The 17,234-nt window shown below is 54.3% G+C and overlaps 1 protein-coding gene across 1 annotated transcript; it reads left to right on the top strand.

Annotated features, from left to right (window-relative positions):
• Positions 1-469: 469 nt before the first annotated feature.
• LOC132769764 (leucine-rich repeat-containing protein 15-like) lies at positions 470-14,548 on the top strand. The gene is made up of 2 exons (XM_067466187.1): positions 470-596; positions 11,532-14,548. Exon 2 carries the CDS (start codon positions 11,537-11,539, stop codon positions 13,361-13,363), a length of 1,827 nt encoding a protein of 608 aa, XP_067322288.1. The 5' UTR covers positions 470-596; positions 11,532-11,536; the 3' UTR covers positions 13,364-14,548.
• Positions 14,549-17,234: the final 2,686 nt, after the last annotated feature.

Genomic DNA, 17,234 nt, shown 5'->3' with positions numbered 1-17,234 from the left:
AGGGCAATGGGTTTATATATCTGTGGAATGGCTGGGGTGGGGCAAAGAGCTCTTCTCTGCTGGAGCTAGGTGTGAAGGTTTCAACTGACCACCTTCATTAGCATTTGATCATGTGGGTCAAAAATATCCTGTTTCTGTTTTTTTATTTTAAGGTATAATAATAAAAAGTATTATCGGGAAAAATAGCTTTGGAGAGGGTAGACCAGGCCTGGGCCAACTTGGGCCTTCCAGGTGTTTTGGACTGCAACTCCCACCATTCCTAACTACCGGTAGGCTGCTGGGAATGGTGGGAGTTGAAGTCCAAAACAGCTGGAGGGAGGGTCCGAGTTTGCCCATGCCTGGTGTGTGTGTGTCTGTGTGTGTCTCTCCATCTGGCCGGAGTGAGACTTGAGGAATGTTCCTGGTAGCCCCCCCCCCTTGGGCCCCTCCCTCCTTCCCCCCTCCCTCTCTGCTCTTCCCTTTTGCTGATTCGCTGCTTTTGGGAGTTTAAATACCGGGAGGAGAGAAGGAAGGCGCCCCGAGCAGAACCCGAGACCCAGGCCGGACCGGACTCACACCCACACCCACACCCACGAGACCCGCTTCCACCCAAGACGGTGAGCGCACCCCCTCCGCCCCCCCCAAGCCCACGCAGTCCGCAGGCGGGGCGGGAGGGTCACGCAGGGGAGCCACGTTCACATACTTTGGGGGGGGGGTGTCCTATTGTGGGAAGTGTCCGCGTGTGTCCTGGGGAAGTTTTGCAACTGGGAGGGGTCGGGGTGGGGTTGGTGGGCTTCCAGCTTGGCAGAAGGAGCCTGGGCTAGATGTCCTTTGGGGTCCCCCCACCTCCCTCCCTCCCCACGCGAAGTCCAGCCCAGGAGCCCCAAAGGAAAACGGGGGGAAAGGCATTGGCAGGCGAGGGAGGGGGGGGTCTCTCTGCGCGTGGCAAGGCGATACGGAAGCGAGGGAACCCCCCGCGAGGCGAGGCGGCGCCCAGAGGAGCCCCGTGTCCAGACCCAGCGAAGCCCACCCGCCGCCCACTCTCACCTGCTTTGGTCGGAGCTGCTCACCTGGAAGCCCCTCCCCGTGTGGCCAGCTCAGGGCAACGCCCTTCAAGGAGGAGGAGGGTTGCCAAATGGTCAAAGGCAAGGCTCCCCCCCCCCCCCAAGGGATAGCGTGAAGGATCTGGGGGGGGGGGGGTCTTGGCTGAGAGAAGGGGAAAAGGGAGCCAGGTTGAGCTACCTGGAGGGAGGTCCCACTGGGGGGGGGGGGTGGCCAAGCCTGGAGACCCTCAATGTAACCATGCTTTCAGAAGGGCAAGAGTGAACAACAAGTTAAACATGAGCCAGGAATGTGATGCGGCGGCAAAAAAAGGCCAATGGGATTTTGGCCTGCATCAAGAGGAGCCTAGTGTCTAGATCTAAGGAAGTCATGCTCCCCATGCTCTATTCTGCTCTGGTTAGACCACACCTGGAATATTGTGTCCAATTCTGGGCACCACAATTCAAGAGAGATATTGACAAGCTGGAATGTGTCCAGAGGAGGGCGACTAAAATGATCAAGGGTCTGGAGAACAAGCCCTATGAGGAGCGGCTTAAGGAGCTGGGCATGTTTAGCCTGAAGAAGAGAAGGCTGAGAGGAGATAGGATAGCCATGTATAAATATGTGAGAGGAAGCCACAGGGAGGAGGAGGGAGCAAGCTTCCTTTCTGCTTCCCTGGAGACTAGGACGCAATGGAACAATGGCTTCAAACTGCAAGAGAGGAGATTCCATCTGAACCTGAGGAAGAACTTCCTGACTGTGAGAGCCGTTCAGCAGTGGAACTCTCTGCCCCGGAGGGAGTGTGGTGGAGGCTCCTTCTTTGGAAGCTTTTAAGCAGAGGCTGGATGGCCATTTGTCAGGGGTGATTTGAATGCAATATTCCTGCTTCTTGGCAGAAAGGGGTTGGACTGGATGATGGCCCAGGAGGTCTCTTCCAACTCTAGGATTCTAGGATTCTATGATTCTATGAGTAGGGGTCCCACCTCAACAATAGGAAGGAAGGCCCCAAGGGGAACCTGGATGTTGCGGTGTGCTTTGGGTTAAGCATCCCACCTGTAATTTTCCCTGTCCCTACCTTAAGTTCAGCACTTTACCTTCGGCCCTCTTATTGTCCACCTCAGCACTCTGGAGGACCCTCTTGCCAGCCCTGTCCCCTTGACCGCTGCCCTCTCCTTGCGCTCCCTTCAGGGTGCCTTGCACTCAGTCAGCCTGAACCTCAGCTCTGTTCCTTTTCTCAGCCAGATTGTTGGGATGTTGTTTACAGTTGTGATTGTTTTATCTGCAGTTTTTAATTGGTTGTGTTGAGCCCCCGGTGGCTCAGTGGGTTAAACCCCCCTGTGCCGGCAGGACTGAAGACCAACAGGTCGCAGGTTCAAATCCAGGGAGAGGCGGATGAGCTCCCTCTATCAGCTCCAGCTCCCCATGCAATGGGGACATGAGAGAAGCCTCCCACAAGGATAGTAAAAACATCAAATCATCTGGGCAATGTCCCCTGGGCAACGTCCTTGCAGACGGCCAATTCTCTCACACCAGAAGCGACTTGCAGTTTCTCAAGTTGCTCCTGACACACACACACACACACACACACAATTTTTTGGTTGTGTTCTATTTGTACCTTTTGGGTTTGTCCCTGGTAGACCACCCCAAGTCCCCTTGGGGAGATGGTTGGCGGGGCATAAGAATAAAGTTATTAGGTAAAGGTCAAGGTTTCTCCCTTTTTCATTAAGCCCAGTCCTGTCTGACTCTGGGCTATTTCATCTCCATTTCTAAGACGAAGAGCCAGTGTTGTCCATAGACACCTCCAAGGTCATGTGGCCAGCATGACTGCATGGAGCACCCTTACTTTATATTATTTTAGGTCTGCTCGTATGTTCCCACAAACTGCCCCATCACTTTTTTTGCCCATGTCCAGCATTATTTTTTAACTTTAATTATATTTGGCCACCCATAGATTTTAAAGTGTGTTGTCCTATTGATAATGTTTGTGTTATTGTTTTATTGTTTTGTTGTTTTAAATTGCTTGTATTGTTATTGTTATTGCTTGTATTGTTGCATTTTGGGCTCGGCCTCATGTAAACCGCCCCGAGTCCACATTGGGGGAGATAGTAGCGGGGTATAAAAAAGTGTTGTTGTTGTTATTATTATTATTATTATTATTATTATTATTATTACTTTCCTGCCGGAGTGGTACATACCAATGTACTCTCATTTGCATGTTTTCAAACTGCTAGGTTGGCAGAAGCTGGGGCTGACAGCAGGAGCTCACGGCACTCCCCGGATTCAAACCACCACCACCAATAATAATAATAATAATAATCTTTATTTCTACCCCGCCACCATCTGCCCAAGGGGACTCAGAGCGGCTTACATGAGGCCAAGCCCAATAACACATCCATAAAAACAACAACTTTGACCACAAGATGATTTTACTGCTGCTATTGTAGTGTTTTTGATTGTTTTAATTAATCATAATTGTTGACGTTTTATTGTAATTTGTACATTGTGTTTTGTGAATTGTTGGGCATCGAATTGTGTCTTTTGTAAGCCGCCCTGAGTCCCCCCTCGGGGGTTGAGAAGGGCGGGGTAGAGGCACCCCAAATAAATAAATAAACAAACAAACAAGCAATAAGCAAATAAAACAATACAATTAATAGAACTCACACACAGACAATAACACGCAGAGATTTAAAAAGCAACCTTTTGGTCAGCAAGTTTAGCAGCTCAGTTTAACCCACTGCGCCACTGGGGGCTCCTAATAAAGTTTTATTATTATTATTATTATTATTATTATTATTATTATTATTATTGCTTTAGAGTGCTCAGGAGGCCAGGGGAGTCTCCTTCTCTGGAGGCTTTCAAGCAGAGGCTGGATGGCCATCTGTTGGGAGTGGTTGGAGGGTGTCTTCCTGCCTGGCAGAAAGAAGGGGGTTGACTAGATGGCCATTGGGGTCCCTTCCAATCCAGCATTGGAAGGGACCCCAATGGCCATCTGTCTGGCATTCCATGGGCAAACAGCGCTCCTTCAGAGGCAAGAGAGGGAGACACAAGGGAGAAGGATGATGATGATGATGATGGTGATGATGATGATGTTTGCCCTGCTTGTCTCTCCATAAGGAGACTCTAAGCAGCCCACCCCCTCCCCCTGCTCCTGCCCCCTCCCTGGGCCAGTCCTGGGGTCAAGCCTGGCTGTGCTGAGCCCATGTGGCTGGGGTGAGCTCACCGCCTGCAAATGTGCTGCGGACAGCAGTCCTGCCGGGGAGCCGGGGCTTCTCCTGCCAAGGCCCAGGGCAACCTTCCAGTGGCCACAAAGCCCTCTGACCACCAGGTTCCCTCAGAGTTTCCATTTGGGATGGAAACGCTCCCCCCTCCCTCCTCCGTCTCCTCGTGTTTCCACTCTTTGCCCTCAAATATGCCGGATCTGCAGCCTGCAGGAGCCAAGAGGGAAGGGTGAGGAGCAATGGAGGAGGAGGAGGGCCTGCAGCCCCCTCCCCACATCAAGGGAGTCAAGCCATTGAGGTGGCCACAGGAGGGTCCAGGTTCCTTCCTTTCCAGCTGGTTTGCTGGGTGGTTGGGTGGGTGGGTGAGGGTCCTCACGGTGGAAGGCTTTGCCCCTTGGCAGCCCAAAGGTGAGGCAGAGAGCGAGGGAAGGAGCCCCCTCCCCTGGGGGGAGGAGGAGGAGGCCCGGCGTGGCTTCAGCAGCCCCCTCCTCACATCAAAGGAGCCAGGACATTGAGGGTTCAGGTTCCTTCCTTTCCAGCTGGTTTGCTGGGTGGTTGGGTGGGAATGTGGGGTCTTCAAGGCGGAAGGCTTTGTCCCTTGGCAGCCCAAAGGTGAGGCAGAGAGCAAGGGAAGGAGCCCCCTCCCCTGAGGGGAGAAGGAGGAGGCAGCCCTGCGTGGCTTCAGCAGCCCCCTCCCCACATCAAAGGAGCCAGACCATGGAGGTGGCCAAAGGAGGGGCCCAGGGAGATGTGTCCAGAGAAGCCCCCTCCTTCCTTTCCAGCTGGTTTGCTGCAGTGGCTGGGTGGTTGGGTGGGGGTCCTCAAGATGGAAGGCTTTGCCCCTTGGCAGCCCAAAGGTGAGGCAGAGAGTGAGGGAAGGAGCCCCCTCCCCTGAGGGGAGGAGGAGGAGGCCCGGCGTGGCTTCAGCAGCCCCCTCCCCACATCAAAGGAGCCAGGACATTGAGGGTTCAGGTTCCTTCCTTTCCAGCTGGTTTGCTGGGTGGTTGGGTGGGAATGTGGGGTCTTCAAGGCGGAAGGCTTTGCCCCTTGGCAGCCCAAAGGTGAGCCAGAGAGCGAGGGAAGGAGCCCCCTCCCCTGAGGGGAGGAGGAGGAGGCAGCCCTGCATGGCTTCAGCGGCCCCCTCCCCACATCAAAGGAGCCAGACCATGGAGGTGGCCAAAGGAGGGGCCCAGGGAGATGTGTCCAGAGAAGCCCCCTCCTTCCTTTCCAGCTGGTTTGCTGCAGTGGCTGGGTGGTTGGGTGGGGGTCCTCAAGATGGAAGGCTTTGCCCCTTGGCAGCCCAAAGGTGAGGCAGAGAGTGAGGGAAGGAGCCCCCTCCCCTGGGGGAGGAGGAGGAGGCCCGGCGTGGCTTCAGCAGCCCCCTCCCCACATCCAAGGAGCCAGGCCGTGGAGGTGGCCACAGGAGGGGCCCAGGGAGATGTGTCTAGAGAAGCCCCCTCCTTCCTTTCCAACTGGTTTGATGCAGTGGGTGGGTGGGCAGGTGGGGGTCCTCCAGGTGGAAGGCTTTGCTCCTTGGCAGCCCAAAGGTGAGGCAGAGAGCGAGGGAAGGAGCCCCCTCCCCTGAGGGGAGGAGGAGGCCCGGCGTGGCTTCAGCAGCCCCCTCCTCACATCAAAGGAGCCAGGCCGTGGAGGTGGCCACAGGAGGGGCCCAGGGAGATGTGTCTAGAGAAGCCCCCTCCTTCCTTTCCAGCTGGTTTGTTGCAGTGGGTGGGTGGTTGGGTGAGGGTCTTCAAGGTGGAAGGCTTTGCCCCTTGGCAGCCCAAAGGTGAGGCAGAGAGCGAGGGAAGGAGCCCCCTCCCCTGAGGGGAGGAGGAGGAGGAGGAGGAGGAGGAGGAGGAGGAGGAGGAGGAGGCGGCCCGCCGTGGCTTCAGCAGCCCCCTCCTCACATCAAAGGAGCCAGGCCGTGGAGGTGGCCAAAGGAGGGGCCCAGAGAGATGTGTCTAGAGAAGCCCCCTCCTTCCTTTCCAACTGGTTTGCTGCAGTGGGTGGGTGGGCAGGTGGGCAGGTGGGGGTCCTCCAGGTGGAAGGCTTTGCCCCTTGGCAGCCCAAAGGTGAGGCAGAGAGCGAGGGAAGGAGCCCCCTCCCTTGAGGGGAAGAAGAGCCTGGCCTTGGTTTCCTGCAGAGCAAAAGGAGGAAGAGAAGAGGAAGCACCAAGGGAAGGGGGCCGCGCCTTGAAGACCAGGCAGCGGTGCCTTCTGCACAACCTCCCCGAGAGAAGGTTTATCAGGCAGCCCAAGAGGGACAGGCTCTCTCTCACACATGTGGTGCACAGCTGAGCCGCTCTATAGCAGTGATAAGGCCTGGAAAGACCCCCAGGGTTTCCCCTTGTCTTTCTTCCAGCACTTGCAGTCTCCTCCTGCTTGGAAAGAGAAGGCTAATAGGAGACATGATGATAGCCATGTATAGATATGTGAGAGGAAGCCACAGGGAGGAGGAGGGAGCAAGCTTGTTTTCTGCTTTCTTGGAGACTAGGACGCAATGGAGCTATGGCTTCAAACTACAAGAGAGGAGATTCCATCTGAACCTGAGGAAGAACTTCCTGACTGTGAGGGCCGTTCAGCAGTGGAACTCTCTGCCCCAGAGTGTGGTGGAGGCTCCTTCTTTGGAAGCTTTTAAGCAGAGGCTGGATGGCCATCTGTCAGGGGTGCTTTGAATGCAATATTCCTGCTTCTTGGCAGAATGGGGTTGGACTGGATGATGGTCCACGAGGTCTCTTCCAACTCTAGGATTCTGTGATTCTACAAAAGGGACCGTTGAGGCTTGGGAGAACACAAGTGGGGCAGGAGCCCATAGGGTGAGGTAGGAGTGTGATTCTGGGCTGCATCAAGAGGAGTTCATTCAGGAAAGTCCTGGCCTTGTCCCACTTCCTTCTTCTGCTTTGGCCAGACCTCTTTGCCTGGAACCACAGCCCTGAGTCCAGTTCTAGGCAAAGCAGTTGCAAGGAGGAGGTGGGCAGGATGGGAGGGGGCCAAGGAAGGGCCACCAAAACCATCAAAGGTCTGGAACAGGGTCGTAGCCAGAAAAAAGCACAGCAGAGGCAGAGCAGCCTTCCATAGCCTGCAGCTCCGTCCCTGTCAACCCCCTCCACCAAGTCTGGTCTCCTTAATGAGAGCATTCAACACACACACCCCCAATTTGGTTGCTTCACTACGTCGGCTATTGCTGCAAGTAGTGAATAAATTGTCAATATTTGCTTGTGATAGTGCTTGCAGTTCTGGGGGGACTCATAGACTAAGCATGGGGATTTGGTTAACCAGTTAAAATTCATGAGTAAACCAGGTTTATTTCTTTTTTAACCTGAAAAATTTCGGGGGGGGGGGGGGTTTGAACCCCTAACCCCCCCCCCCTCGCTACAGGCTTGTTCTGGAAGCCATGACTCCTTATGAGGAATTCCTTAGGGAGCTGGGGGTGTGGAGCTTGGAGGAAAGAAGGTTGAGAGAATCATAGAATCACAGAGTTGGAAGAGACCTCATGGGCCATCCAGCCCAAGAAGGGGACACGAGAGCCAGATTTTGGCATTGGAAAGGGTGTTCCTCGGAGGAGGTGCCCAATTTATTTTCCACTGCTCCAGAGAGGGAGAAGAATACTGTGTCACACCACAGCTGGAGTCACACTGTGCCCAATTCTGGGCACCACAACTGAAGGGAGATGTTGACTCTAAGGTGGAATGTGTTCAGAGGAAGAGGGAGACTCAAAGGATCCAGGGTCTGGAGAACAAGCCCTATGAGGAGTGGCTTCAGGAGCTGGGCATGTTTAGCTTGAAGAAGAGAAGTCTGAGAGGAGACAGAATGAGGGCCAGGGATCAAGAGGTGAGGGGGAAGTCCTAGGGAGGAGGGACCAGCTTGTTTTCTGCTGCCCTGGAGACTAGGACGCAATGGAGCAACCATAGGAAAGGAGATTCCACCTAAAGATAATAATAATAATAATAATAACAACAACAACAACACTTTATTTGTATCCTGCTAGCATCTCCCGAGGGACTCGTTGCTGCTTACATGAGGTCGAGCCCACAACACAACAATAAACAATAACAGCAGTAATACAAAAACAATACATAACTCATATGCAAAATAAACACAAAAAAAACCAATAACACGACACATTTAAAAACCTATGGCTGGGCCAAATGTAATAATTAAAATATTAAAAAATAATGCTGGGCAGAGACAGGTAACATGTAATTGGGATAAAGGTTTTGGAGAGGGAAGAAATGTGCAGGCAATCTAAAGTCATTATTAAAGTGCGTTTAAGGACATCTTGCTGGGAGTTTTCTTATTCTGGGAAGGCACACTGAAACAGCCACGTTTTCAGGCTCCTCCTAAAGACTGCCAAAGTTGGAGCTTGCCTAATGTCCCTGGGGAGTGAGTTCCAGAGTCGAGGGGCCACCACCGAGAAGGCCCTCTCCCTCGTCCCCACCAATCGTGCTTGCGATGGTGGTGGGAGCGTGAGCAGGGCCTCTCCAGATGATCGAAGATGAGGAAGAACTTCCTGACTGTGTGAGAGGGCTGTTCAGCAGTGGAACTCTCTGCCCCGGAGAGAGTGTGGTGGAGGCTCCTTCTTTGGAGGCTTTTAAGCAGAAGCTGGTTGGCTATCAGTTGGGGGTGCTTTGAAGGCAATATTCCTGCTTCTTGGCAGAATGGGGTGGGACTGGATGATGGCCCACCAGGTCTCTTCCACCTCTAGGATTCTGTGTGAGACATGACAGTCCGTCTTGCTCCTCTCTGCCTGGTCCTTGCCAGTGGGCCTCTCTTCTTCTCTCGCACAAACACACTAACCAGAGTGTTTCTGGGGCTCAGTTGGTGGAGAGCCTTGGAGAAGCGCAGCAGGCCAGCTGTCTGCCACGACGTGGGGTGGGGCTGGTGGGGCTCCCACAGGCTCAAATGTCAGTGGCAGGAAGCAATGGCGCATCTGCTGCGTTTGCGCTTCTCCCCTTCTATTACACGATGTAACACGATGTTTATTCTTGAGTTATGAATGTTACTTCCTAATTGGTTCTATCACAAAAACATGGGGAAAGTGCACTAACTGCCAAACCCTCGTCTTTGCGGGAGGGACATCATCCTCCGGCAGCACATCCTGCTCTAGTTTCCCAATAAATATCTCATTGAGCCTTAACCAATTCAAAATACTCAGTGGCAGCCACAAAAATGAAGTTTCTGGAGGAGAGCAACTACTTTCAAAGGCAAGGACTGCACAATTCAACAAGAAGCCACACTTTCAAACCAGGAACAGATCCCCCCCCCCTTGTGTTACATGGTGTTTTCTGGAGAAGGAACAAAACTGGCCATTCCCTGCTGCGAAAGCAATGTTTCATGCGACGCTATGGGTGGGTGGGACACCAAGAGGGTCTTCCTTTAAGTGGGATCACCTTCCTTGGGGTTTGATGCCATTGGAGCCCAAGTCATAACATCTGGAGCATTGGCAGCAAACATGCTTCCTCCACCAACTCTCTGCCCCAGAGGAAGTGTGGTGGAGGCTCCTTCGTTGAAGCAGAGGCTGGATGGCCATCTGTTGGGGGTGCTCTGAATGCAATTCTCCTGCTTCTTGGAAGAAAGGGGTTGCACTGGGTGGCCCACCAGGTCTCTTCCACCTCTAGGATTTTAGGATTCCATGACGATACTGGAAGATGGTTCTGCCATGTGGCCCAGGGATGACCCCCCACCCACCCACTTCTCCAAGCTTCTGGGTTCAGGGGAGGGGAATTCAGAGCCACCTGGGGCATTTTAAGGGTGGGGACACAGGGGGTTAAAATATGCTCTCCTTTTCATAGACCCCGAGAGGCCATCCAGTCCACCCCCCTTCTGCCAGACAGGAAGACACAAGGCAGGCCCTCCCAACAAGACAGCCATCCAGCCTCTGTTTAAAAACATTGAGAAGACTCAGCCGTGGATTCCTCTTTTGGAAAACTCTTAGTATCAGCAAGTTTTTCCTAATGTTTATTTATTTATTTACAGTATTTCTATTCCACCCTTCTCACCCCGCAGGGGACTCAGGGCAGATTACAATGTATATATACATGGCAAACATTCAATCCCATAGACACACAACATATATAGACAGACACTCAGAGGCTATTTAACATTCCAGCTTTTTTGTGAGGGTATTCTGGCCACCAGGGGAGCTGTTGCTTCACCGTCCATTTGTGACACTGATGAAGTACTTCCTCATTCTTTGCAGGCTTGCTGGAGATTTTTATGGCATCGTAAATTAGTTAAATTAGCCTCCCGCATAAGAAGTACTTAAATTTTCTTCTTGACATATGCAACTGTCTTTCGGGCTGCAAAGATCGACTGCAAGCTACACAAAATGGTCGGAAGCTCACTCCAACCCAGGCTGGCTTCGAACACATGACCTTTCGGTCAGTAGTGATCTTAATGCAGCTCACGGTCCTGGTGACATCACTTTTCTTGCAATTTGAATCCACTTCTCCACTGTGTCCCAACCTCTGGAGGAGTTGAAAACAAGCCAATTCCCTCCTCAGTAAGGCAGCCATTCAAATATCGAAATACGACTATCATGTCCTCTTCTCTCAGCCTTCTCTGAGATTGTGGGAGTTAAAGTCCAAAACACCCGGAGGGCCAAAGTTGGCCCATGCCTATAGTTGGCTCTAGTCCATTGAGGTCATTTTGTCTTCTGGGGCAAAAAAAAGGTAAAGGTAAATGTTTCCTCTTGACATTAAGTCTAGTTGAATCATAGAATCCTAGAGTTGGAAGAGACCTCCTGGGCCATCATCCATTCCAACCCCCTTCTGCCAAGAAGCAGGAATGTTGCATTCAAATCACTCCTGACAGATGGCCATCCAGCCTCATAGAATCCTAGAGTTGGGAGAGACCTCCTGGGCCATCATCCAGTCCAACCCCATTCTGCCAAGAAGCAGGAATGTTGCATTCAAATCACTCCTGACAGATGGCCATCCAGCCTCATAGAATCAAAGAGTTGGAAGAGACCTCCTGGGCCATCCTCCAGTCCAACCCCATTCTGTCAAGAAGCAGGAATATTGCATTCAAATCACCCCTGACAGATGGCCATCCAGCCTCTGTTTCAAAGCTTCCAAAGAAGGAGCCTCCACCACACTCCGGGGCAGAGAGTTCCACTGCTGAACGACTCTCAACTGAGTCCGACTCTGGATGGTGGTGAACATCTCCATATCTAAGCCGAATAGCCGATGTGACTGTCATGACCTTCTAGGGTATCCATTTGCAAATTGGGTCAGCACGCCGTCTACCTGCATGCCCTGTTTCAAGGCCCGTGTTTGTTTGTTTCCTCCCACAGGCCCCATGGATCTGTGCCGCCTCCGCCTGGGCTGCCCGGTGGCCCTCCTGCCCCTCCTGGCGGGGTCCGTGGCTCTCCTGCTCCTGCTCGGCCTGGCTGGGGCCCAGTGCCCAGCGCAGTGTTCCTGCTCCCGCACGGCCCAGGTGGAGTGCTCTGGCCCCAGCATCACGGAGATGCCGCTCCCGCTGCCGAGCGACGCCATGAGCCTGCAGGTGGTGAACACGCAGGTGGCGGAGCTGGGGGAGGCCGCCTTCGGGAACGCCTCGGCGCTGATCGCGGTGCGGATGGAGAAGAACAGCCTGTGGCGGCTGAGCCCGGGGGCCTTCCAGCACCTGTCCTCCCTGCGCTACCTGAGCTTGGCCAGCAACCGCATCCGGGAGCTGCCCTTGGAGGCCTTCCAGAGCCTGGGCCGCCTGGAGTCCCTGCTGCTCTCGGGGAACCAGCTCCAGCGCCTGCACCCGGCCCACTTCACCCAGCTGGCCCACCTCAAGGAGCTCCAGCTGCAGGGCAACCAGCTGCAGGCCGTGCACCCTGGCACCTTCAACCAGCTGGCCTCCCTGACCCGGCTCAACCTGGGCAAGAACCGCCTGGCCCGCCTCCCGCCCCGGCTCTTTGCGCAGCTGCGGCGGCTCCAGGTCTTGCGCCTCTACGAGAACCAGCTGGCCGAGGTGCCACCCCGGGCATTTGAGGCTCTGGCCGAGCTGCAGGAGCTGGGTCTGCACCAGAACCGCCTCCGACAGCTGCCCTCGGGTCTCTTTTCCCAGAACCGCAAGCTCCAGAAGCTCTTCCTCTCCCACAACCGGATCGAGGCCCTCCCAGAGGGGCTGCTCCTGGACTTGCCGGAGCTCTCCCGCCTCTCCTTGTTTGGCAACGTGCTGCGGGAGCTGCCTCCAGGGGTCTTTGGCCCGATGCCCAGCCTGAGGGAGCTCTGGCTCTACGACAACCAGCTGACCGCCCTCCACGGCCAGGCCTTGGCCAACCTGACCCAGCTGCAGCTCCTGGTCCTGAGCCGCAACCGGCTGCGCTCCATTGCCCCCTCTGCACTGGCCGGCCTGGGCAGCCTCCTGGAGGTCTCTCTCCACACCAACCAGCTGTCCTCGCTGGACGCGGAGACCTTCCAGGGACTGGACAAGCTGCAGAACATCTCACTGCAGAACAACCAGATTGAGTCCCTGCCGGGGGGCCTCTTCCGCCACAACCCTGCCCTGATGACCATCCAGCTGCAGAACAACTCCCTGCAGACCCTCCCCGGGGGTCTCTTTGACCGGCTGCCCCACCTGCACGAGGTCAAGCTTCACGACAACCCATGGCGCTGCGATGACGAAATCTGGGGCCTGCACACTTGGATGCGGAGGAACAGGGTCCTCCTTGGGGGCAGCCCACCGCTCTGTGCCTCCCCCCCTCAGGTGGAGGGCCAGCCCCTTTGGGAGGCAGGGGAAGCCCTCTTTGGCCCTGAGGTCACTGAGGTCATTGAGGTCACAGAGGGGTGGACCCCCACCTCCGGCCAGACTAAGAGCCCTTCTTGGGAGGGCCAACCGGAGACCACCCTGGCACCCGTCCACCTCCAGCCCTCTTTGGACAGTGAGCCTGGCAGCGCAGACTCCTCCTCCGAGTCAGAGACCCTGGGACCATCCACAGAGCCCCCCAGCCCTGGCAGCTCTGGCAGCCCTGGCCCTTCGGAGGCTGAGGGGGGCATTTGGGGCCTGACCCGCACCCAGACCGGGGTGGTGGTCACTTGCATTGTGGTGGGCTGCGCCTTGCTCCTGGGCTCCCTGGCTGGAATGGCCTACTACGGATACCAAAAGAAGGACTCTGGCCACGCCAAAGTGTAAACGAGGCCCAGAGGAGCTCTCCGAGACTCATTTGACATTGGTGGCGAGGGGGGGGGGGATCCCTCTCTGTTTTGCATCCCTTCTTGCAGGAACTGACCCATCAGGACTCAGTGGGCACCCACCCTGCCACCTTTCCTGCTGCCATGGGCAAATCTGGGACGTATGTGGGGTGTATGTGGCTGCAGATTCTCTCCCCGTGCACAGCTGTATTCTTCTGCACGCATCTTGCAGTCCGGTGCCTGGGAGGCTTTGAATCACACAATTATGGAATTGGAAGCAAGAGACCACAAGTCCCACTGCATTCTACAGACAAGGAAATGCAACCCAGTTTAAATGGTTTCCATGCTAGGGGAGTTTCCATGGCTGACCTCTGTAGAGAAGAATCCCCCTCTGAATGACTGCTGACCAATGCCCTTGGAGTGAAGCCTATCTTTGGGGAGGGGGCTTCAGCCTTCAGCAGAAGCACTAATGGACCGAGGCACCGACTGGCTGTACGAGGGGCTCTTGGGTGCCCCCATCTTTCATGCTTTTTGGAAGGACTGCAGCCCAGTAAAGGAGAAAGGAAGCCTGGGATGCCCTTCTCCAGAGCATCAGCTGGGGAGGGGGCTGTTCTGTGCATTGCCCTGGCATCTGCACAAGGACTTGCAGGACAGGGGGTGCACTTGTGGGGCAAGAAAAGGACTTCTTTCCTCCATCACAGGGGTCTGGAGGAGACCCCAGGGGTCATCTAGACCACACACAGCCACAATAGCATTCCTGACAAGTGATCACTTGACCACCTCCAACACAGAATAGTCCCCTCCCTTGGAAGCCCCCTCCCCCCTCCCAGACCCAGTTTAGGAGAGTTGCCCCAGGTGAGGTGGAACCCAAGATGTTGCTACTGCCTCAAAGGGCCAGCCTTAGAACTTGAGACTCCCAGAGCTGGAAGATACCCTTAGGGTCACCCAGTCCCCCTCCAATCTTCTGCTGGGCAGGGACTTGTCATCAAAGCCCTCCAGATTGATGGCCATCCATCTTCCTAGAGAAGGAGGTTCCACCAGACTCTGAAGTGGGATTTCTCCATGGTGGAACAGCTCAAACCATCATGAAGTTCTCTCTGATTTAGAATGATTCCCTTTTCCTGCCATTTGAATCCATGGCTCCGTGCCTCAGGGCTAGTCGGAGGGAATAAGGGGCCCCTATGGTGGGAGGAGATTCCATCTGAACATTAGGAAGAACTTCCTGACTGTGAGAGCCGTTCAGCAGTGGAACTCTCTGCCCCGGAGGGAGTGTGGTGGAGGCTCCTTCTTTGGAAGCTTTTAAGCAGAGGCTGGATGGCCATCTGTCAGGGGTGATTTGAATGCAATATTCCTGCTTCTTGGCAGAATGGGGTTGGACTGGATGGCCCATGAGGTCTCTTCCAACTCTTTGATTCTATGATTCTATGAGGGTGGGAGGGAGGCCAAAGGGTTTGCTTATCTCCCTCGTGGGGTCTCAGGCACCCCATGCCCCCCCTCTCTAATTGGGGAAGGGAAGCCCTCTATGCCTGCCTGAGAGGAGGGCTATCGCGGTGACACATGGGCCCCATCCACTGCAGGAGGGCCACGTGTGCTACATTGGAGCCAATGTTCCTTTGGGTCCAGCCAAAGTCAAAGTGTTGACACAGTGATGAAAGCCTTCAACAGGAAACTATGCAACTGTACAAACCGAAACCTCTCTCCGTGTGTCTTTTCTTTGGCCAAAGCTGGCACTTGGTCCTCCCTGGCGCCGCTCTTGCCACAACAGTAGCGCAACAGTCAGGATCCGCAGAAGAGGCATCGGCCGGCCGGCCTGCCTTTCCTCTCCTTTGGCCAAGGCTTGCCCGCCCCTCGCTTTCCCCGTGTCCCCTCCCTCGCAGACACAACACTCCCCGGCTCCTTTGGGGACAGAAGAGTCCTTGCAGTTGGAAGCAGGAGAGGCTCTTGGAACGAACGAACGCTGCTCTCTCTGCTGAATGACGGAATATATTTAAACCTGCGGTGGGGAGGGCAGGGCCAGTTTCATCTCCAGCCAAGGCCTGTGAGCAGCAGGATATTATAGAGCAGTGTTTCTCAACCTGGGGGTCGGGACCCCTGGGGGGGTCGCGAGGGGGTGTCAGAGGGGTCCCCAAAGACCGTCAGAATATACAATATTTTCTGTTGTTCATTGGGGTTCTGTGTGGGACGTTTGGCCCAATTCCATCCTTGGTGGGGTTCAGAATGCTCCTTGATTGTAGGTGAACTATAAACCCCAGCAACTACAACTCCCAAATGTCAAGGTCTATTTCCCCCAAACTCCACCAGTGTTCACATTTGGGCATATTGAGTGTTCGTGCCAAGTTTGGTCCAGATTGATCATTGTTTGAGTCCAGAGTGCTCTCTGGATGTAGGTGAACTACAACTCCTGAACTCAAGGTCAGTGCCCACCAAGCCATTCTAGCATTTTCTATTGGTCATGGGAGTACTGTGTGGCCAGGTCTGATTCAATTCCATAAATCCCAGCAACTACAACTCCCAAATGTCAAGGTCTATTTCCCCCAAACTCCACCAGTGTTCACATTTGGGCATATTGAGTGTTCGTGCCAAGTTTGGTCCAGATCCATCATTGTTTGAGTCCAGAGTGCTCTCTGGATGTAGGTGAACTACAACTCCTGAACTCAAGGTCAGTGCCCATCAAGCCATTCTAGCAATTTCTATTGGTCATGGGAGTACTGTGTGGCCAGGTCTGATTCAATTCCATCGTTGGTGGAGTTCAGAGTGCTCTTTGATTGTAGGTGAACTATAAATCCCAGCAACTACAACTCCCAAATGACAACATCAATCTCTCCCCCCCCCCCCCCAACCCCACTAGTATTCAAATTTGGGCATATTGGGTATTTGTGCCAAATTTGGTCCAGTGAATGAAAATCCATCCTGCATCTCAGATATTTACATGAGGATTCATAATAATAGCAAAATTACAGCTGTGAAGTAGCAACAAAAATAATGTTATGGTTGAGGGTCAACACAACAGGAGGAACTGGATTCAGGGGTCACGGCATTAGGAAGGTTGAGAAACACTGTTATAGAGGGGGGCAGAGGGAGGGAGGTGCGGTTAGAGCCAGGGAGACATGGAGAAGGAAAGGGCTCCATAGGGCCATCTAGTCCAACCCTCCTCCAGGGCCAAGGCAGGCACATCTGAAGCCTTTCTGGTAGGGGCCATGATCCAGCCTCTGCTGAAAGGCCTTGCACTGAGGAGAGCGCACTGCCATCGATCTAGGGCAGGGGTCCTCAAACTATTTAAACAGGGGCCGGTTGAGTGTCGCTGACCATTGGAGGGACTTCCGGCTCGTGGTCATGGAGGCAGGACACAGGTAGCAGGAGCCCCGGCTACTCTCTGCAACACGCTGTGAATCACTGGGTCGAGCATAGCTCCCATCCCTCTGTGGATGGATACAGAGGGGTACGCTAGACCCTGCACATCACCCTAAGATGACAAGCCAAGGTCTCTTGCAATCCCCGAGGTAAGGGGCGTGGGGAGTTGGAAGAAGTGACGTAGGGTCGCGAGTGACCACGCGTGAAACAGGACAAAAGCCCTGTAGTAACTGCCAACCACTGCGAGTAGTTTATTTCTTCTAAAAGTTGAAGATTGAAGGCGCAAGCCAGAGAGGAGGGAGCACAGCAGGATATTATAGAGGGTGGCAGGGGGAGGTGTGGTTAGAGCCAGGGAGACATGGAGAAGGAGAGGGCTCCATAGGGCCATCTAGTCCAACCCTCCTCCAGGGCCAAGGCAGGCACATCTGAAGCCTTTCTGGTAGGGGCCATGATCCAGACTCTGGAGTCCTCGTGGACAACAAGTTAAACATGAGCCAGGAATGTGATGTGGTGGCAAAAAA

Source organism: Anolis sagrei, chromosome 3 (assembly GCF_037176765.1).
Source record: "Anolis sagrei isolate rAnoSag1 chromosome 3, rAnoSag1.mat, whole genome shotgun sequence".
NCBI lineage: Eukaryota > Metazoa > Chordata > Lepidosauria > Squamata > Dactyloidae > Anolis > Anolis sagrei.
Note: the sequence above shows the minus strand (reverse complement) of the source record. Positions and strands in the feature narration are given on the sequence as shown.